Source organism: Pseudopipra pipra, chromosome 6 (assembly GCF_036250125.1).
Source record: "Pseudopipra pipra isolate bDixPip1 chromosome 6, bDixPip1.hap1, whole genome shotgun sequence".
Lineage (NCBI taxonomy): Eukaryota > Metazoa > Chordata > Aves > Passeriformes > Pipridae > Pseudopipra > Pseudopipra pipra.
Genome location: NC_087554.1, coordinates 6,688,801 through 6,712,707, shown reverse-complemented (window position 1 = coordinate 6,712,707; position 23,907 = coordinate 6,688,801). Strand labels below are relative to the sequence as shown.

The 23,907-nt window shown below is 36.9% G+C and overlaps 1 protein-coding gene across 5 annotated transcripts in view; it reads right to left on the bottom strand.

The window, feature by feature from the left end:
* Positions 1 to 362: 362 nt before the first annotated feature.
* The window catches only part of GAS2 (growth arrest specific 2), an 84,328-nt gene continuing 60,783 nt past the window's right edge, over positions 363 to 23,907 (bottom strand). For all 5 annotated transcript variants that reach the window (XM_064657192.1, XM_064657191.1, XM_064657195.1 and 2 more), the window contains one exon: positions 363 to 1,533. In XM_064657192.1, the coding sequence (XP_064513262.1) occupies positions 1,315 to 1,533 (219 nt within the window). In that variant the 3' untranslated portion in view covers positions 363 to 1,314. The remainder of the gene's footprint in view (positions 1,534 to 23,907) is intronic.

The window sequence follows — 23,907 nt, the reverse complement described above, 5'->3', positions numbered from 1 at the left end:
AATAAGGCATGGAACATGAAAGACAGTCTTGATTCTAGCCTGCAGACATTCTGCTGTTAATTTTAAAGACCACAGGAGCAGATCATAAGACACATGTTTCAAAATTAAACATCAGAAAATAGAGAAAAACACCAATCAGTACTAATAAAATATATTCCAAGCATAGTTTTGAATGTTTTGTTTCCCTGCAAAGGAAAATTAATTTTCAATAAAATTTGGGTATTTCTGTGCTATCTGCTTCCCCCTTTCTTTGTCTAGCTCATTACTAGGGCAGCAAGCAGTACTGTATATTGTAAGCATCTGGTCAGTAGGAAGCAAAGGGAGGATGACAGATTACAAATAAATAAGACTTTCAAAATGTATGAGTATTTTAAAAAAATTTATTTCATTTGTAAATTTATACAGTCAGTGAAATAATCCTACAAAATTATTTTTCTAGGACATTAAAAGGCACATAAATTACCAAATATAAACATAGAAAAGTAGCCAAAATAATGAACTAAGCCCACGTATGCCTTTAGAGGTGTGTGAATGATTTATGAGAATGTGAATCACTCTACTGACGAATATTTCACATTTGGCGTGACCAACAAAATTAAAAAGAAGGGGAAGGAAAAGCTCATGTCCAAGAACAGTGCAGTGTTCTGTGGCTCTGGAGGGACAGGAAGGATCTACATACAGTTCTAACACAGCATCATCTTCAGCTTTAAAGAGTAAAAAGGTGGTGGGGGGTGGGGTTTCTTGGGCTTTTTTGTTCTTTTTTTTTTAAAGTAATGGCTTTGGGAAGTCGTTTGGCATGCAATAAGCTGTTATATTCTACTGATTAAGAAAAGGTTGCAAACCATAAAAATAGTCACTTTTTATTTCATTTCAAGAGGCATTACCAAATAATTTCCACAAATATTCATTTTCCACCTGCATATATATTTTTCAACTAGCCTAACAGTCAAGGATTCAAAGTAATAAGATTTTCATACAAGTGTATTGTGTATTTTCTTCCATTAACAGGATCCACTCCTTTATGTAGCTCTAAGTATACATTCACATATTAAAGAGTAATAATTAGGCTAAAAATATATGTCTATTTATTATCTGATTGTAGTAATTAGCCTATCAAGGGTAATTTGCTATAAAAGATACAGTACTAGAAATAAATAGTTCTACAATTCAAAAGATCTTCAAAATGGGTTGCCATTTCCAGCCTGTCTGAAATTTCCCGAAGTCCTTTTAAAAGCATAAACTAAATTCGCTACACTTGAGAAAATAATTTGGACCTACGTACATAGAGTTCCACTCACACATGAGAAGCTTATTTCACTTAATCTCCTTCTTGGTTTTGTAATGGGCAGAAACAACCAGGTAATTGTCTGGATTCATGTCCCTGAGGGTCGGAGACTTGCTCTGGATGGGAGAAGTTTTGCCGTCCACCCGGGAGATCTGCAGCATTCGGCAGGGGTCGTGCTTCAGTAGGTAACCTGCAAAAGTCTCCCAGCCTCCTCCAACACGAACCATCACGTGTTTGTTGTGCAGCATCTGAAATTACGTAGGCAGGAAAAACAAAAAAAACAAAACAAAACAACTCTTGAGAGGCAACCGTTCAGTGGGAAATCACGTTTTTGTTTTTTGGTTTTTTTTCTGCTGGAAAAAGCTGTGCTAGCTTTAAATGAAAGTCAAGAACATATGTTAGTCGTCTGCTTTGCAATAAAAGGAAAGGAAAAGAAACAGTAGTGGTTTTTATTTGCATTCTAAAAGTAAATTAAAAAAAAAAAAAAGTAAGAAAATGAGCCGGTATTTTAAACTAAAGATTTTCATGTTTTATGTAAATGAATGCTACGTGTTTTTCTAGTCATGTAGCATGGAGTGATCCTGTTCTTAATGTGGAAACATGTCAGGCAACATGAATATTTTCAGATTAATTTTTTTGAAAATATGTTAGTAAAGACACCATTTTATATGTCTTGAAACTGGCTTTTCTTTATAGGATAAGGATCTATCTAAAGGAGTAGTGAGGGGCAAGCAACCAAAACAACCTCCTCTATCTCTAAAAATATGAAAAAAAATTTAATCAAATGAAGTACCATTAATTTTAACAATTTAGTCTTGCTGACAATACATTCTAATAATGTAGAACAGTTAAATAAATACCAGTGAGGCGTCATAAAGCAGCACATTCTATAGAAGCCACATCCTAAATCCCACACTGAAAAATCCTTTGATTAGGACAATTTCATGAAATGCTAAACATTTAGCCATAGCACCAGAAGTTAAAAATTGGTCCTGTAAAAGGCATTCTAGAAGATGTTTAACCTAGTCTGGGTGTTTGATTTTGGATTTAGGGTGATGTCTATATGGTGATGTCTTCTAACATGCCCCAAAACGCCCTCGAGTTCTGCCAGGATTTGCAGTTGAGACTTACGTGGCACATAAACCTTTTGTAACATAGGACAATTCAGATGAGTACACACAGCATAGACAACAAAACAAGAAACATTCTCAATTAAACAAAATCACACATAATAAAAGGCAAAAATTTCATTGCTAAAAAAAAAACCCAACCAACAAACACTGGACCTCAACCTAAAAATATGTTCTTTGACTTCTGTGACATAAGGAGACCAATTCACCTAGAATGAAGAAAGCATGGCCAGCTTTCTGTACAGTAAAGTTTGAAAATCAGGGTAAGTTTATAAGGAATGGAACTCTTCATTTGAATAAGCAGCTGCAGATGAAATTTCATTTGACAGTTTTAACTTAAAGCATTTTTATGCAAGGAAATTCTTCCTTCTGCATTTCGGTTTTTACCTGAAACCGCCGTGGGAAGTTGATTCAGTTTTATGGATACTGGAAAATAAAGTTACTTCTGGTCCATCCCAAGGAGATGCTCAAGCACTCTTAGGTGAGTTAATAACTCCCAGCTGCTGAGTCTCTGCTGCTGCTTGGTGTTGTGTGAGCATCAGCCTTTACAACAGCTCTACACAGGTGAGATTTTACTCCAGATTTACACTGGTGTGAAAGCAGAATCACACTCACATCTTTGCCCATCACACCTTTTCCTCTCAAGCTCTGTATTCTAGTTTCAGGACTTTGTTTTGAACCCTGACCAAGGGTATGAGATTTGAATCGTGCCTTTAGCCTACACAACAGATCATGAAAGAAGCAGATGGTTTTTACGTCCAGTTTGAGAACTGCAGTTCAAATGGTGACAGAGCTTTGAGAAAATAGTTTGCAGAATTTTATTTAGCAACTCTCTTCTCTTCGAATGCCTGAAAAAAACCCCATTTGAGAACTGTCCCCAAAAACTTTGCACATTAAAACAATTTAAGTCCAACCTGTGCACTACAATATGGGATGATGCTGTGGGAAGGAGTTGAATGTGCCTGCATTTCAGCTTCCATATATTGTCACAGGGGGTTCACCTTCCAAGAGCAGCTATTACTTGGGCTTTTGATTAAGATGGAAACTTAGCAAAAAGTATATTTGGTTCAGTTTCCCTTAGGGACTATTGTGCAGATAAACTATGCCATTTCCTGATGCTCAAGTCAAACATACATCTTTTATCTTTCCCCTCTTTGTTCCTTCTCCTTTGTATTATTATACTATTGTAGAATTCATTCAGTACTTGCTTTCTGCAGACTGGGTTTTCCTACATCCTAAATATAGCAATTGTTCATGCTGTGCTGTGCCACAAATGCACCATTTTACTCCTATGGTCACATTTTGATGTTTGTAACATCAGCATGAATCCAAAATAATTCTGCTAGCTTCATAATTGCTCCAGGTTCACAGAAGTATAAAGGACTTCTTACCAAGAAAAAAAAATAAAATAACTTGCTCTACCTTCTAACTGAAAAAGCAGTTTCCTCCCCAACATACTTCAGCTGAAGATGAAATTTCTGAGATTTTATGATCCACCCAATTCGCTCTTTCAATTGCATGAGATCTTTGAGAAATAAGAAGTTGGATTCTGCAATAATAACTTTTATCAGTCAGTATCAATGTAAATACATTCATGACATACATGTATTTCCCCATCACTCTCCAGCCAACTGAAACTAAGAAAATCCTTTCTAAAAATAAAATCCAACATATGCTTATGATTGCCATAAATCTCACTATTTCAGTTGTGTCTGAAGCTCTTCTCTGTAGAATCTGTCTTTAAGTTGAATCTATGGTGAAGCAAACATATGAGAAAACAGATGACCAGGTAACAGCATCACAGAGGGAGACAGATTGTTTTGGTGGGCATCAGGGCTGTATCCAGAGATAACAAGGAAAATAGTTGATAAAAGTCAGGTGATGATAAGATGTCACTGCATAGGACTTTGGCATCAAAGTAAAATATAGTCTAACCAGTTATGGCTGTCACATAAATAAGTTTAGAGGGTTTGATGGCTTATTGAAGTGATATTAGGCTGGATGTAAAGATATTAAGCTCATCTAAATGAGCAGAGTTTTACTGACTTGAAAAAAAAAAATCTATTCGGTTTTATAGGAACTGACAATCTGGCCCAATACTGTTATTCTTCAGATTATAACTTTCTTACAGGGTATTTCAGGAGGGGAGGAGAAGCAAGAGGAGGAATTAGACACTGTGGATATGATCCAAGTACTCCAAAAGCCAACACAAAAATCCTACCGACTCGAAAGGAACTTGGGCTGGGCTCTGGAAACCAAATGCAGCATCCTAAAGCAAATGTAGTTAGCTGATGTGACTTTAGGCCAACTTCAGAAACAGTGTAGGCTACATACTGAGAGAATATTGACTAGAAAATCCAAAAGTGTTTGGCAAAATAACGTAGGGAATTCACACCCTTGGCCGTGAAAAACAAATTTCACGCTCCAAAAGTGAAACATTAATTGGGAAAGAGAACTGAATACATTGAATTTTACTGAATATAAGCCACTTAGACTCATTATCATCAGTAAGTATAGCTGTGTGCTGTCACACACACACGGTACACTCAGCATTATTCATGAACAGTTCTTAGTAAAAAAACCCAAAAAACAACAACAAAAAAAGTGAGAGCAGGATACAAACCTCAGACCAGGAATGGGACCCAGATCTGGGCTGCCAGCCTGCCCCAGCAAGTCTCTGGGCCTGTATTTAGAATATGTTATTGTCAAATAATGACAGCCTATTCCACAGGGCACAGCTCACGTGGACATGCTCATGAAACAGGACATCTCTTCCATACAAGACACTGTAGTCTTTCTCTTCCTACTTGTGAAATGAAGAACTGATGTTAGGAGAGGACTTGCAGCCTGTGGCTGTGTTAGGGACTGACAGAATGGAAAGTCTACATTAAGTTTTTCTACTTCCCTGAGAATTCAGTGACCTGAAAACAACTGAGTGTGTAATAGTCTTCTGATTATTTGCTTGCAAGCCACAATTACAGACATTAAAAACAGCTTATTAGCAAAGATTATGCGACTTCATTTCTAGAATTCATCCTAGAATTTATAGCAAAATCCTGCAGTATGATCAGACTCAATCATCTGTCAGGTTGGATTTAGATATAGCCCAATTTTAAAAAGTTTACAGCCATTGTAGCATACACTTTAAAAAGGGCATTGCTGCTGTTTCATATGTAGGACTCACACTTATGGACACAAGGAATCACGGGAGCAATTCCCAAGAGCACATGGAACAATGCTAGAAAGCTTCTCTCCAACTATGCTTTTTCTTGGCTTACATTCTTTCTTTGTTATTGAATGTGTGTATGTTGTCTTCTTAGAGAAAGGTTTTAGTGTAATAAAAAACAAAAGGCTTATTTTTGACTTTTAAGAGCTCACTTATGCGCCTAAGTGCACATCTCGGGGATTCAAATTAAACCTGACCTCTGCAAATCTGAAAAATTGAAATTATGTAAACCAATTCCAGGTATTAATTATTCATCCACACTGAAGTAATCTACTTACAGTCTATTAACGTGTATTTTGGCAGAGAGCAATATATTAGTCCCTTCCAACCTAAATTATCCTAGAGGTAAATAAGTAAAAGTAAGTTTTTCCCCACCTGAAAACCAGGAAAAACACACTCCTCATTCTTCCTTGTCATCCCTCATTAAGTCACATCTTGCCTAAGCCCCACCTCTTGATATAAGATTATACAAAACTGTTTGGGATTTTGTCTACTAGTTTTAAAAGTACCAAATGAGTCAACTTCTATCACTTCAACCATTACATATGGATTTGTTTATGGACCACCTCTGAGTTTCTGTGTTGTCATTCTATAACCACAATAAAGGAGCCTGCACTTCCCCTCTCTGCAGACACCGTGCTAATGACATGGAAAATAGACAGCTCACTGGATTAACATCTCCCTCTCATTTTCAGGAATTACATGTAGTAAATCACACTAAATGAATCTCACTTAGCTGGAAAAAGCCTGAAAATAAGATGTCAAGAGCATTGTCATAATATTTCTAGCTGTGCTAGAGTCTAGTTTTAGAATGAACATTCTGAATTATAAAGAATTTTATTTTAATGTTATATCTTGGGCTGTATCAAACACATTAACAGGCATCCACTTAATTTCTTGAAACAATCTCTTACAATGTGTTGCATAAAAAAGAGTGGGATGGAATGATACTTTATAAATGATCTATAAGCTTCATTGGTTCAAGTCTATCTTCCCAAAACAAGCTGAAGGTAAGCATTCCTGATTTTATACATATTTTTATCTATCTATCTATAATTATATCTATAATTATAATGGTGGAAAATAAACAAGCTGACTTCCTGTATGCAAATACAAAAGGCATCTAAATAATCATTTGCACGTGTAAATACCCAAAAGGCTATTTAAATATTAAAAGTATGAAACAGAAAATGGCAGGTGTAATTATCCACTTTTCTCATTTTTAGAATTTGGCTGTCACTTCACTCTGCAAACAAAATTCATCAAAGAGGACTACAGATATCTCTCTGCAGACAGGACTTATATTTGGGAGGTCAGCCCCAGTAAAGACAGTGGTTTTAAGCTTAACCTTATCTCTTTTGAAGTTTAAAGTAAGTGAGGGTTTCTCCTAGGCAAAAACTGTCATTATAAATAGAGTACAAAACATAAAAGAAGGAATGGCAGAGGTGCAGTATATTATATATAGGGACAGCTTTAAACAAACATATCATCTATCACAGATATTGTTGTTCCTTCAAAGAAGACTTACTCTTTAAAAAAAAACCAAACCACCTATCTTTGAATAAATTAAGACTTAACAAGAGACTTGTCAGGTTTAGTGGACAACAGATACTTTTAACAGTCACTATCCTATGAAAGAAATCTTTAATTATAATTGTGTTTTATTTAAATTTTCTTTCCTACCCAGACTTTTGTCACTTTTCTGTTCCATAGTTGAGTCTCAAAAATGATGTAGAAATTCTTCAGGATTTGTAAAGTGATAGCAGCTTACAGTATCATTATAAAATATAATATTAGGCACTATAACTTGTTATTATAGTGTAATATTGTAGTATAGTATTAAGTGAAATAGATACTACCTATTGTATCACACTTAAACCTAGTAATACATTTTGAAATAAAGTAGCAATGGAAATGTAAAAATAAAGTAAAGATGTACTTTTCTCTGGAAGTGTGTCAATAACAGACACACTTTTGTCTCCTATTTCTTCTCCAAAATTAGCAGGACTTTGTATCTGTTTCTATCTGCCATTGAAAAAAAAAAAAAAAAAAGCCAAAACTAGATTAGTTCCAATAAGAAAAAAAGTTTAACATCAATGAGATCAATGCTCCTCTCTGATTAAGGGAATATTTATTTTTAAAAAAAGGATTAAACTGGAAATCAATAAATTTAAACCTGGCACAGAACTTGGGCAGATGGTGTATGGAGATTTTCTTACTTGTATTTTGCTTGTTCAAATCTGACCTGAAACATCATTTCTTGGTGGGTTTTGCAAACTGGCTGGTGGTCCCAGTGCTGAGAGCCGTTGCCCAGTTGTAAATCATGTCTTCTTTTTGATGATGTTAAAGAAAAGCTCAGTGACTTACACAGCCTGCAGCCTTATTCCCAAAATGATGCAGCCAGTGCAGACCTTTGCCAGTCAGCCGAGGGAGTTTTGGAATCCAGTGTTATAATCTGACTTTTGTTCTCCAATCCCATGTAGTAAACATGGCCATTACAGGTATCAAGGTGTCTGTTATTTACGTCTCCTCCCTTGCTTACAGGGTTATCTATGATAACAGAAGTTGACTTATTAAGGTTGTTTTCACATCAACGTGCAAATGCCAGTCTCTGGGTGGTGAAGGGTTAGGTGTTTGGAACATGAAGCAGTATTACTTTGTCACAAAACCAGTAATAACACTTGCAGCATAAGCTTGCAAGCTTCAAAATTGATATTAAAATGATCCACCTGAGCTAAATAAGTTCTGGTCTCTTAGCAGATTAACTAACATATGCACCCAAAGGTCTCAGAGACAACGTCACGAACTGTAACAGCACCAAATGAGGCCAGTTACACAACATTTTCAGTAAGTGACTGATGCTGAAGTCAATGGGAAGTCCAATTCTTCACAATGTATTTTGGGTTATGTTTTCTGAAATCTGAACCAGACCCTTCTGCTAAAATAAGGGGTTTTTTTCTTTTTTTTTTTTTTTTAAAGCCCCTAGGATAAGGGTTTTAAAACCCTATCCACTATGTCCTTTGTTAATTAAATCCACTCCTACCAAAGCAGCCCTCTCAGTCCCCTTTTCATCTCACAGCTACTTCTATGAAAAGATGCATTACAGTGTCAGCTGCTTTCCTTCAGTAAATCACACAGCAGAGAGCTCTCTTTCATTTAGAATATTAAATGAATTGCTTCCACCCAACTCACCCTCATTAATTGATTGGTCATTTTGCTTGCACGTTGATTTCTCCTGTTTCTAAACTGACATTAGTGTCCATTCTCAAAAACATTCCTTTCTGTGAAAAACCTAAGCAAAGAGAGGGTAAGTAAAGCTGACTTGAAATGAGAACGCCTTTTGTCTCTTGGGGACTCAGTTTCTTTTCAAATCTTCTATATTCCATTAGCAAGTTCCTGCTAGGGGATCTTTGGACCTCATTTGAGATTTCCACCTCACAACTTTTCAATTTATTTTTCCAATACTTACCCAAGTTGTTAAACTACCTTATCAGTCAAAAATCTTTTTTTTTTTTTTTTACAGTCCTTATGAAACACTATTACAAGATGTTACATTTCCAGCACAGGGCTGGTAATGCAACTGGGAACAGAAAACATGTGTGCTGAAGACAGACAAGCACAAAAAATAAGTGTCTAGTGATTCCACTGAAATCAGACTGCTGTAGCTCAAAAATAAAAACTTCATATATTAACATACCTTGGTGGTATGATCTATATTATGTTAAAATGCTGTAATGCTGCTTAAGTGACATATAAATCATACATAATTGTAAATTCCCCCTATCAGGAAGGCAAGTGGACTGGTATAACTCTTTAGAAATCTGGGGACAGTGCTCACAAGTATCTCAACCCTCTGCCTTTCACCCTTACACAGAGCTAAATCCTGCTCCTCTCTTATGGCAAATCTTCCCCAAGCATCAAAGCAATATGAAATGAAAACAAAAATGGACATAAATTTACTCACAGCTCAGCAAACTAGCATGTAATCAGGTTAGAAACTGAATACCAAGGGGGAAAAGTTTATAAATTGTTCCTAGAGCTTTCCCCCTGTGGAGGTACAGATATGGAGAAGTTGAGATGGCTTCTTAGCTGCATCCTGGTTTATAGAGGTCAGAAAGAAGGCAGGAAACATATATTTTATCATGAAGACCCAGGGTGTCTAAGAATGAATAGGATGTTAGATGGCTTATCCAATCCAAGAGGAATAACTAGGACCATGGCCCTCCCCTTACAGCAGAGAGCAGGTAAACAGCATGTTTACAGAGGTATTCTCCAACCAGAAGATTCTCCCATTTGATGTAACAGCAGAAAGTCCCCCTAGGACAGCACACAGCCTCCCAAAAGGGGCAACAGCAATTGCTGAAAGCAGCACTCCTGTAAATCCAATCTAACAACATACAGGGGTTGTTAGAAGATCAGCAGTTGTGGATTAGGAGAAGTGCAGCAACAGCAGGGTGGTGACAGAATGGGAAAGCAGAAAATAGGATGTGGAAATGAGATGATAACAAGCAGGTGACCCAGAAACACCCACTGGAATGTGAGAGACAGCAGTGCCTCAGAGGCAGGGGAAAGGAAGTTTGTTTTCTGCAGGCATCTAAGAGGAAGCAAGAATCAAGCAGCACACTGACACCCTAAATTGATGCAAGGCACGGAATAATGAAGGACAGGGAGGGAAATCTCTGGGCAACTCACAGTACTGAAAATATTTAAAGACAACTTAAAGACTCAAAGGACAAACTAAAAAGTGGGACTGACAACACTGTCCCATAAATGCTGGGGTCTAGCACAGCGATGATTTTTAGCTGATACACATTCTGCAGAAGAGATGGTAGAGACTGAAATGATGCAGCAATGATAGAGAAAATTGCACATTATACCTGACATCAGGACCTGAGATATGCACAAAGACACACACAAAATGCAGTGTTGGGGAAACTGAGAATTTTGTAGGAATGGGATAGCAACAAAGAACGATCCACTGGCACAGTGAAGTGAATGAAAAGATCTCATTAAGCCAGAGACACTGAAGAACAATCAGTTGATCAGGGTAGAAGACTCAGCTTGAGGGGGAGTATTTCTGCAGTCATTCTACCATTAAAGATACTCAGAGGCCATGAAATAACATCTCACCTTCTGAAAAAGAGATAAGTGAGGAAAGGGGAAATTTTCCCCTTTCACATTGCAAAAATGCAACATCCTCTGTCTATTTGTGCATGGCAAGAGATGAAGTGAATATGCTTGGTATAATCACATAAACTACCGATGCACAGGAGCTCAACCACTCTTTGTATCCCAGAAAAAGCCAGGAATTGGCCTACTGACCTCTGGAGTTAAGGAAAAGTTGCATAAAACATTTCTACAAAGGGAGGCATTGGGAAAGGTCAAAATAAGGTATATTTGACTATAGCACAAATATTGCACTTAATGAAACTAATTATTTCAATAGGTCCCTACAGCATGAAAACAAAAGGAAATATTCCAAATATTCCTACCTAACTAATTGAAATCAAGGTACACCTTTGGATGTGTACTGATAAAAAAAAAATCACATGAGAATCTGGACATTTGGGATGCTCGTTCTCGATCAAATTTTCCCTCAAACCTTACATTTAAGTTTCTGTCTGACACAATTTTATAGCATTTGGGAATAGTACATGTTTGGTGTCTGATTAACACTGGAACCTTGGTTACTGTTTGAAAAAAGCATCCTGTGTAGGCGAGAACTTTGTGTGCGAGAAACAACACAGATGCAGACCGAAGTAAACACGCTTCCTATTCAGTAAGTACAACTAAATTTCTGACAAGTGAAGGCTTTTATGTCTTGGACAAAGAGGAATAATGTCAAGGAAAAATAATTAGATATGGGATTCATGTTCAGAATGGTATTTGTAGGTAAAGGGTCTGTGTGTTCCTGAGCACTTTGGGTGATAACCTGGTGACTCTGAGGGCAATAAGGGTGACACTTTCTTGTAGCTTCCCCTCCAGACACATATGTCTGGGTCAACCACAAGGAAGATCTAGTCCCTATCAACTGAAATGTGTGATATTGAACAGAAATTCAATATCAGCTATTAAGAATAGTTGCTTCAAGCTGCAGCACTGACTCATGAGAAGGATTTCGTGCAACATTCAGCAGAAGAGATGGTGTGGCAAACAGATTAAATACATGAAGAGAAATCAGACAGAGTTTATGAGGGTAAGTGAAAGTATAAACTGGCAAATGCTGTCTCTGGATGGAGATATGGAAAACCAGATGTACCAAAGTCAAATGAGAGGGGGTAGGGGAAGACTGTCCTTCAGAAAAAAAGATTCAAAAATATAAGCATGAGGCTGCTAAAATAAATTGATGAGTGATTGCTTAAAAAGAGGAAAAAGGCTCTTACCCTTCAATAAAAAAACTTTAAAAAAATTTCCTTAATTACAATAGTTAATCTATTAGCATTTGGAGCTCTGAAAAGTTTCTCTTAGAAAAAAAAAAGGCAGATAAAGAGGCAATTCTCTCTCACTTCCTAAAGTTAAGTGTGTTAGAGAATAAGTTAGAGGGGCAGAATATAATAAGAAATAGGAGTTCTATTTATAAACTGTGCACAAATTTTAAACAGAAACCTCTCTAAGTACAAAAGGAATTAATTTTGCCCAGAGAATCAAGATTCTCCAAACTTACATTTCTTTAAGGGTGTTAAGTCACTTACAGAGTGCATTTGTGCACAGAATGATTATTCACTTAGATTTTGCCACTGAATTCAGAGAATCTGGGCTTTCACCATGCAAATGTGCGTGGGTTGCATGTGAACACACTCATGTTATGGCACTGCAGAAGTACATGAAAATGTTCTTATGAACCCTAAAGTACCATCTGTTTTCTAGCTATTTTCTCAAGACTCGTTCTGTCTCTCCTCTAATTTTCCGAGTAACAGCCCCAAAACAGCCAAAAAAAAGAAAATATCTCCAGCAACCGAATAAAAACCTCCACATCTTCATCTACAGAATCCTTCTTGCTCTGCCTCTGGCAGGAAGTGCACGTGGTAAGTGATGTTTTAAGTCCAGCACAGATTGATTTCACTTACCACGTCCTGCAGCAACCTGTGTGTTTCCCTAACTCTGCCTGGATTATTTTTCTTTTAACCTTCCAAATTGCTTCAAACAGCTACTTTCAAGTGTGTGCAAGATTAAGGCAGCAGCTGGAGTTAAAATGCTTAATTTTTTCCTTTACTGTGCCTCCCCCTCCTCAGGGATACCAATGCAATACCCAGCAATAACTTCCCTGCAGTTGTGATCTTTCTAACATTTGTCACTGTGGGCCATTTTCCCCAAATCACCATCTTTTGCCCCCTATTGAAATAAAAATGCTGACATCTCTCTTAGTGGTAAAAATCACGACCCAGAAGTTTTAAAATTATGCTTAAGGTATTCTGATTTACCCAGCATTCAAGATTAATTTCAGTTGAGATAGGTATGGTAACATCCTCAAGTTGACTGTTAACATTTCAGTTTAATGTGCTGAGACCAAAACAAACAAAATAAAGCATGCCTAGATTTGTCACAATTCAATTCATTTGCTTAGTACAGTCTATTATAAAAACAAACAAAAAACCAAAACAAACAAACAAACCAAAAAAACCCAAACCAAACCAACCAACACACCACCACCACTAGAAAAACACCCACTAAACCAAACCCATCAAACATATCAGGGTTGCAGTTATAAATAAAATCACAAGGAGGCAGACAAACACCACAATCAATTAAAGGCATGAGAAAAAGGAAATAAAAAAGTATGCTCTGGACAAATGAAGATCTCAAAAAGAACTGCACTCTGTTGTGCAAAGAAAAAATAATAAAACCTGAAAGTCTCCAGACACCTGAACAAGGAACTGAATGCCATGTGTTTTAGGTTTGCAGATTTATCTTTGAGAAGAACTAAAAAATATTTGAGACTGTAGAGGCCTTCTGCACTGATCAGCAGAACCAGTACCTTGACTTTCGACAGTTTTCTGCCTTCTATGAACTAATTCAGGATTAGCAGCTGGCTCATTTGGTTTGGCACTAACAAGTAAGCAAAAGGAAAATCAATAAGTCTGAGGTGTTTTATAGACTGGAGAAAGATTGCAGTGAGGGCCCCAACAAAAGAACACCAGAAAGATTTGCATTTTTCTGGACATTTTCAGAATGGTCTTTACACTTTCAGGTGCAGAAACTGCCTACATTTTTTTCTGATGAAAAGTTCAATAATGTCTTTATTACTCAGACTTTTTACCTCTTCATGGCATTACTTTCAGGACTGGCGAGTGCTGAGGTGCCTGATCCAAGCCATAGGACAAAATAATATGCAATGACTATAATACCATTGCACTTCCTCAGATTTATGAGAGAGATGTAGGTTTAATTGCAAGCTCCAAGACGTATGTTTTGCATGTCCTTCAGCAAGTAAATGTATTGTAATTCTATACTTCAAGTCTCTAGGCTGGGCATAACAAGACTTATTTTTTTCCATTTCTTCTGTGTACGGGCTTGCTGGCTATTCAAAGGGAGGAACTGTGAATATATGTAGATAAAACATCAACAATAAAAGGTACGGTTTCCAATAACTGAGATAAACCAGTGAGAGGGTAGCTATGGTTGAAATTAAGAGCACTATCATAACTCCTCACTGAATGCCTGCAGATGAAATTGTTCTGTGCTCATAAGTATTGAGGTGTCTACACATGCCTGAAGAGGCAGAACCTACAGTGCACAATTTCAATGGGCACTAGCCCCTATCTCTGTGTGACTGCAGCTTATTAAAAGAAATAAATATATAAAAATAAAGAAACAAACACAAAATAACACTGCCATCATGATGCATTGCAATGATGGAGTTTAACTGAAGCGAGATGTGTGTCCCAGCCATGACCACACCGACCCGTGGAGATCATGTACTAAACCCTAGAAATTATCTAAGAGGAGCTGTAGTATGCTTTAAATCAATTTATTCCTGTGCCAAAGAACTAATATTTTAAAAAGCTTTTAAAAGCAATACAATGTACTAGCCAGACATAAAGCCATTTGCCCTTGGTTGCCTAGCGATCCTAGAATAGAGATGTAAATAAATTCATCAGGCCTTTATCCTGACTAACTCAAAAGGTTACATGCTGCTGTCTAGTCATCCTTAAATATATTTAACAACATGGTCTTTTAGAAGGAAACTACATTTTTATACTATTCCCTATAAAAAGACTCATTAAAATGTGGCTACATTGAGGGTATTGCTTACAAAAATCTTTTCTAATAGCATCAGGAATTACTAAATAACATTGAGGTACCTTTATTGTGTTTAAGGGTGGGTTATATTTCAGTAATTTAATCCATCTATTTTTCTTCCATCTTTCCTCTACAAGATGGTTTTTTCCTTCACTTTCCACAACCCACAAGCTTTATGGAAGTCTCCTACCTGCATTACAGGTGAGAGAAAATTAAAACCTGCCAAATAATGGAAGCACAAAGGAATAAGCACAGACATGGAGAGGAGTGCAAACCTTCTCTTTACAAGTGCACCATGGCAATCCAAAATAGCAAGAAGGGGAAAAGAGGGAACTGTTCTCATCCCAATCTCCTAGCTGTCTGCTATTTGAGGCCAGAATATTGCTCAAATAGATGCAGCACAATTTTATTACCAGTCCAGTAGGGACTATTGCTTAACTTTTACCTTAAGGTGAAAGACTGCATGTGAACCTTTCCTGGGGAGCAGCTGACATGCTGCTAACTCACATCCTAAAAGTAATTTGGGTAATTGGCTCAAAAACCTCAGTTGCACCATCTATAGAAGCATAAATTAATTTCCAATATACTGAAACAGATCTTCCAGTCTGACTTTCTTCCAAAAATTTCTAGACCATGGAGCCAAGGCTTGGAGTCCAATTGTTTCCCCTCATGATGTAGTACAGCAGGAGCTGTAATCCCATCTCCTCCCACTCAGGCTGTGTCCTGAGTTTCTAGCTTTCCACCACTCCAGGCTCCAACTCCTTCCCTTCCTGAGTTGCACCTACACCCTCAATACTTCTCACATGCAATATGGAGCTCTGGACTCCACACCAATGCCACTCCTGCCTTATCCTGGGCTATATCATGTGTATAAAGAAGGGTACATGGACAAAAGAACAAGTAATGGCCAGGATAGTTAAGAAAAGAAACAGGGTTCTTTTTTCTCTCCTATTTATACAGTTCCACTTCTACAGCTTCATTTAACCAGATGTCCTTTTCCTCTTTCGAAAAATGCCCTCCTAGATTCATAACCCTGTAGATTCATAAGCCCTGTAGGCAGAGCATGGTAAGGTAAAAAACATGAGCTGACCAACACTTAAGATTAAAGGTCATTACATGCATATGTCTATACCTGCTCTATTATTTGCTCTATGCCTGGTGAACAGACAGTCATTAACAACTGATACTTAACATTACTCAATTATGCTGAATATCAGGATGTTATACATTCATGCTAACAGCTATTTTTTATTAATTCCAGATCTTCCCTGCCCACAGCAGGAGGGTTGGAACTAGATTGTCTTTAAAGTCCTTTCTGACCCAAACCCATCTATGATTCTATATGGGCTTTTTCACTTGTACAGCACTTGTCTTTGAAAAATGCATTGCTTGTATATTTTATTTCACTCTTTATCACACTATTTTCTCATCATAGTCCTAAGTGCCAGCAAGTCTCTGCACTTTAATTGTCCTGTGGCCTCACTCTAAATTCAATTCACACACACAAAAAAATTTGACCATTATCTCTTTTAGCAACACGATGTTCTCACTGTTGCCAAATTCCATCTCAATTTGCCTTTACATATAAATATTATATAAACATTATAAATATTATATAAACATTATAAACAGGAGCAATCTCTAAAGTTTCATGTAAACTGAAATCAAAGAACACAATCAGGAAATAAACATTATCTAAGGAAGTCCAGGTCCCAAGAAGTGAGTGCACTGCCAACTCTATCCTGCAGTATTCCTGCTAACACTGCAGTGGGACAGCTATAGCTTTCATGGGAAAATTACTTCAGACAAGAATATTTTTGTTACTAGCACCTTTAACAGAGACAAAGGGGTTATAATTAAAAATCAGTGAACTGGCAATATTCAGATAATATTCCTGCAAGCAATACTGACTGATTTTATTCACAAGAATTGTCAGGATTCTCTAAGATACTTCAGAAAACCTGTGCAAAACACAGATAACCCACGATACTGGGTTATCTGGCTGCCTACAGAGTGCTTCAGATGCCTTCTGTTTTATGATTCTTAGTTACTCTGGAAACCTTGGTCTGTGTGCTTTTAGATAAGATCTAATAGACAAAGAGAACAAAAGTCTCAAGATTTGTTTTCCACAGTCTTACATATGAACAGTTCAAGGCGACACCAAAATGATGAAAACAGTCACAGATGTCCCAGAATAAGAGGCAGAGATTTGGAAATTGCCTCCTACCTCCATCCCCTGGTTTTTACATCAACAGAACTACATGCATAACCAAGAAAATTACATTTGGAAAGTATCTAGAGACAGATTGTTTTATCAGATCTTGCTTGAATTAAGACTAGAGGTTATTTTTTTAAATGAGCAGGCCTGATATAAATTTATTTAACTCCATGGGATTCATTAAAATGCCTTCTAATTTACGCTGGGGTAATGAGGGGAGAACAAGGGTGGCATAATTTCAATAATGTTTATACTTAGGCTTAATTTCCTTTAAATAGTACAAAGCATCCTCTCAGAGTTTTCAAAATGATGTCAGTGTGAGTCTATGGGCCATGATGTTACGAAGTTGGAATGAAATTATGTCACTGCAAATATATGAAAGCAGCGTTGTCAGTAAGGAACCAAAGCTATACTAATGTGTTAAAAAATTGTGAAAACAATCTGAATGGAATAAATAACTTCGAATGAAGTTAAGGTATTACAGATCAGAAATTATTTATCCAAGACTGCAATCATCAGTCTTGACTGTAGATCCAAATACACATATGTATTTGGCTACAGAGCCAAATCTAGTCAAGTGCCATCTGTAGTACATTAGATATTTCAAATCCACTATAGCTCAAGTGACTGCAGCTTGAATGGAAATCTTTGAGCCAAATTTGACCAGAATATAAATAATACTGGAAATTACATACCAGGTACAACAACTGGACAAGAGTGCAAGTGGCTGGAGAACTTAAACTAGCACATTAAGTGGACAAAATTTACTTCTGATGCAATGTGAAGGCAGGAAATCCACATCTGGTCGCTCTCCCAGCTTCTAGAAGTACTCATCCAAATGCAGATCAGGGATGAATTAATTGCACTGATGAGGGTACCATAAACACAAGTTAATATATGATGACGTGGCTGCCTGATATTTCACTAATAGCAGCTTCTCTTGCTCAACCTTTTTCCTTTCTTTCTGGGATCAAATTAGCACTTGCCATCATCTTGAATCATATGTCCAATGAATTTGAACCTAATTTGAACCTGAAATGGGTTTGCTCTGAAATTAATGGTACCATAGAGAAATTAGGGATCTGCATTTCAACTTACAAAATGTATGAATATTACATGTTGAAGTTGACTATTTTATACACATCACTACTCTGTCACAGTCATTACACTCATTTTTGAACCTTCTTACCAACACCTCATACATAGCCTTACACTACTATTGCATCAATACAGAACATACAAATTAGAAGTATTTCATTTCTCAGCCACATTAACAAATCTTTCTAATGTTCTAAACTGTAAACATATGAATCATTTCAGATATTTTTTTAATTCAGGCTTTTCTTTTAAAAAAATTTAGCACAAAGTGAAATTCAGCTGAAATCAGTCTCATCTAGTTCGATGTGATAATTTGATTTTTTAATTGCTTCGACACATGACAAAGTATTTTACATGGGCATGAAACTGCCAAGATTTATTGCCCAGATTCACCAAACTGGTAAAACAGAAAATGATGATATTCTTGTTCTCCTCAGCCCTACTTTGAGAGCACATCTGATATTAACTTTTCCATGGGACAGATCCAGGAAAAAATCATAGTAATACCATCACTTTTGTTCTGCGGAATTCCAAGTTTATCTTTGGAATGCTTTCCAGGACAGTTTACTGTACATTCATGACACTTGTGAGAGGCTGACCAGGTGCCAAGCCCTGAAATCCATTTAAAGTGCCGTGAGTGCTACCAAAAAACCAGCCACTTCCTTGGCATGGAAGTGAAGACAAAGAATGGATGGGGTTAAAAGGAGAAGCAGTCCTACTTAAAAAGCACACATATTTTTCACATAGTGCTGGTTTTCTGTGGGTATTTAATAATTTTAGGACTCTGATAACTCTCCTGACACAGGAATGAATTATTTAAAGCTAGTATTAGTAATTTAGTTTAGTTTTGATGGCTGCCAGCTGTAACCTGACAGCACTTCGATTCAATCACGTGGAAATCCCCTGTTGTATATATATTCTAGTGTGTTGGATCTCTTTGCAGTCATCAGTTTTATATCTTTCTGCAAATACCAGAAGAAAGATCTTTTTAGGTTCTGGCAAAGATCTTGGAATGGGAAAATGTGCTGGTTGCCAAAAAGGCACTGATTACTCTAACAGAGTAGCCTGGAGTTTCTATCCCTTCCCTTTTAATATGTAAACTTGTTTCTGATTTAGAACTGACTCCTGGAAAAGGTGTTTTCCTCAGTGCTCATTTACGTGTAGCTGGTCTATATGTTCTCTTAGAGAACACAAACCAGTTGTCACTTCCCCAGAATCATGAATAAATTTTATACCACTTAGTCCTACATTGCAGAATATAGAGAGAGTACAACACAGCAGGAACAGAAACAGCACTTCTATTGCATGTATGCTTTTTAATCATGATTGCAATAGCAAGAATTATGCAAAACTCCTTCAGAAAAAAGTGTAGCAAAAGGAAGAACTACCTTTAGACAAATCCAGCATGAAAGGATCAAGTATGCAAATATCCTTGTATACTTCAAAAATTCATCTTTAGATTTCAATTCCATCAGAGAAGTGCTTTTTCCTTACTGTTAGAATAACAGATTCTGATAATGCTCCAGTAGAGCAATAGAGAAATTAACAATTGGTTACAAGACGACTTTGCACAGTGATGACATTGTTTTGAGGTGGTTTGGGGGGTTAGGGTTTGGGGGGTTTTTTTGGGTTTATCTTTGCTGAGGTTGGGTTGGTTGGTTGGTTTTGGAGGAGGGGCTGGGCTTTTTTTTGGAGTTTTTTTTTGGTTTTTTTCCTGTTAAGGTGATCAGGTGATGCTTCAGTAAAGCCTGAAGAAGCTATAGAAACGTTCTTGGCTGAAATGCCTTCTGAAATATTGTCTCTCATTCATGCTGCTACATCTGAACTGTGGAGTAGACAGTGTTTCCTATGTCCCACATCTGTGTGGTGTGCCCTGGCCACATCTTCCTCAGACTGGAGAAACTATTAAGTTATTTTAAGCTTCTATTCTAAAAAGACTTTGCTTTTCAAACAGTTTTTGTTATTACATTAATTTCGAAAGTGAAAACTAAATGCTGGGACGAGACTATTAGTTTTAATTTCTTACATGGTCATGGATAACCCCAAGCAGCAGCTCCAGACAGAGACAAAGCTACAGAGATCTCTCCCTTAGACAAGCCTTGCTAATGCTAAGCACCACTTCTGAGAAATTCTTTCCACGTTATTTTCTTCTCAAGATATCCCCTGAGCAGGTATTATGAATTTTGAACAGCTAAGAAACATGAATGTAAAGACGACAGTATGAAATGTAATTATTTCTGGTTTCACATCAACAGAATCTTTCATCATTAGCATACTCTTATTTTTTGTATTGGACTCTTTTCTTCAGCATTAGCAAAACTGGGGATATTACGTAACAATTCCTGAAGTATTAAACGTCAATACATTAGTATTCACTAGAATCTGCAAGAAGTTACTTGGTGGCTCTGAGCCAAACACAGCCAGACTCTTGGCTTCACAGAATAACTCACCAAACAATCTTTTATACAGAAATATATATAATATTGCCAGACCTGGATCAAACACTTGATCTCCACAATTCCTACAGCAAAGATTTCATGCCACAGACACCAGGGTACACAGCACAAAGCTTTGAGCTTTAAGGCATCTCCTCTGGCTCAACCCTCGGGCCAGCTTTTTGGACTAAATGGAAACAACAGCAGGGAACAGAGAGAGGAGTTAGGGAAGCACCATCACAAGCCTAGCCAGTATAAAAATGTTAGGGACATTTAGCAATGCTTTTCACCAGCCTGAAAGAAGGGATGTGGATGCTCAGCACATTTAACAAAAGCTCTTTCCCCTACCCTTCCATACATACTCAGATACTCCAAAACTACTGGCAGCTTGCTTATCTTCACTAGCTTTTCTGTACTGATGGGGTTTCCTCAAGCACTGAGAATCAACTTTACTTCACAGATTTCTTTTTTTTTTTTGCACTGTTTGCAAGGGCATCAGGGCTAGGTCAAGACTGAACATTTAAATGATAATATCTAATACAAAAAAAAAATCCCAAATAAACACACCCTGTCTTCGCTATTACTTTTCCTCTGTTGGAAATCTGTTCTAAAATTAGGCCAGTAAGGCTGTAGCCCTGAGTAAATCAGTCATATTATATCTGAATTGTAACAAAATGAAACACAATTATCAGCACCTGCAGACCAGGTTGTCAGGGACTCCTTCAAAATCCAAGTTGTCTTATGTGGGACTTTTTATAGCATCTTTTGCAAACACTGCATTAAATTTAAACAAAAACAAAACAGAAAAAACCAAACAAACTCATCACTCCAGCAAAGCAGACTAAAAAGAAGCAGGGAGACTTGAGAACAATATACACTGTCAGCACGAAACTGCCATGATATCATTCTTTGGCTTGCCAATATATATACTTTGAGAGACTGGGGTGGGGAGGAGAGAAGGAAAACAGAAACAGGGTTCTTTGCATTGTCCCTCTCACCCCTCAGTAAATCAGGAGGAAATTGTTACATAAAACAAGCCAAGAAATTTGCATGAACACCACAGTAATTTCTGAAAACCTGGAGGTTTTTTTCTGCCCATCATTTCTTGATTTATGTCAGTTGGCTTTGAAGGTTTTACATAGAATTCTGAATGCTGCTGTGGTTCTATACCTTACACACAAAAAATATTGAAAATAAATTTTAAAATTTAAAATAAAAATTAAAAAAATATGTAAAATACATACTTTTTGCAAAGGAGGTTTTTTAGGCCATCCAGAGTTATCCTCTTATTCTTTATAATAGATGTCTGTGTTTTATATGTATACAAATTAAAATCAGGAGGTGGAGGGGGAAGAAGGTGTTTAACTTTTTTTTTTGCTCAAGCTGTAAACTGACTTGGACTTTACCTTTAGTCATTGATTTTACTTTCCAATCACAGATCCAATTTCTACATTTTTTTTTAATTCATTTGAACAAGGAACAGACTGGAAACATATAGGATGGGACAGAGAAACTGGACACTATTCCAATCATGCTGAAAGAGAGAAATCAACCTTATTTACAAGTGGAAATTATAACCTGTTGGCATGAACCAGCCAGGGACACTTAGGAAGCCCAAAGTCAATGTGTTACCCTTTTTAATATTTACTGTGCTTTCCCACCTTCAGCAAAATTGGATCAGACAATTAAAGATGGTCTAATCAATGCTTTGTTTGAAAAATCCCTCTGCATGACTTTTGCAACAAGTTTAGTGAATACCTATTTTGGTTTCCACACTGAAAATGTTTCCTGGAACAGAAAAAGAACCACGTTAAACAGAAAAAAACCCACACAGTTTGAAAATTTTGTTCTAACAAAAAGGGAAAATACGAGTTACTTTTGTTCATTTCATGTTTATATTTGCCTAAATAAAACGTTCCAGTTGTATATTACTTTTCCTACTTCCTTGATACATCTCAGCCAGCTACCAGAGTATTGGACCAGGATAACTGATAATCCTGATGGATTTATGATGGATTTTACTTTTCCCCCTCATGTAAGGATCTTTTCTAGACTCACTTTTTCCATGCTTTTGATATTGGACCTGACTGATCTATGTTGAAGTTGTTACACTTTTCAATGTGGTATTTCTTTATTATAATTTCACTTCACCTACCTGCCAGTCCTTATGTTTTAACACTGTGGGAGCTCAGCAACTTCCATCTCCATGTGTTGGGAAGTGCTTCCTAACCCAAAAGGACAAGGAAATTGCAATAAGAGTTGTGGGCTCTGACCGGATTATTCTCCACCTGACTTTTGAGTGTCCAAGGAACCAAGCAAATCCTCTCAGTTGTGTGTGCAGCCTTAGGAAGTGTCAGCTTCACCTGAGCACTACTTTTCATGACCATTTCATTAAGACACTCCTTCCTGGGATTTAAAACAGGACTTAAATACATGGAGGACAGTACCAAAAACCAAACCCAGGAAACAGAATATGAAAACATCAGTAGTTTTGTAAGTCTGTCTAAAAGGGTAAAACTTTTGGAAGTAGGTCCTCAGCAAGTCAGTCAGGTTCCATAGAAATACTGGCTGCTTTTGTTTGGTGTTTTAAAAAAAAAAAAAAGTTATCCAATACAATGAAGATAGATGAAGAAACAATAGAGATCACTGTCTTGATGACCAGATAATAAAAAGAAATGGCAGCAATATGATCTTGGGAAATTTTTGACTGAGAAACTTTCTAACCTAAAAATTTTTAAACTCTACCCTATAGTTGAAAGAATTTATTGTTCAAAACAATATTAAAGTATTATCATTAATTACAATGTCTGAAACTAAGTTTCAGATTAGTTTAACTGTGTGAATAACAGGCAACATGTATAAGGGCAACATGTTTCTCAGGTCCAGTCTTGAAAGAGAAACCTGAGCTGTAAAAAGAATAGCTACTACAATTGGGTTTTTTTAATGTGTTCCCTTGATGGAAACCAGGAGATATTTTGGAACCTGAAGAGATACCAGTTTAGTTGAGCTCAAATGTCTTCCACAGAAAGCAACATGGTACCAGAGCAAACTGGTATCAAAATGTCAATTATCTGTGATAGTTTAAAAAAACCAAAATTACTCCAACAGACACTCCCATTTTGTGACTAGTAGAAGGGGACCAGGAAGTCATCAGCTGGTTGCCAAGACAAAGGGCCTTGTCGTGTCTTTGAGTATCCCTGCCACATCAGAACCACTTGCACATGGATTTATATCCATTGTCATTCTAATGGAAAGATTCGAAATTGTGTCTGGGT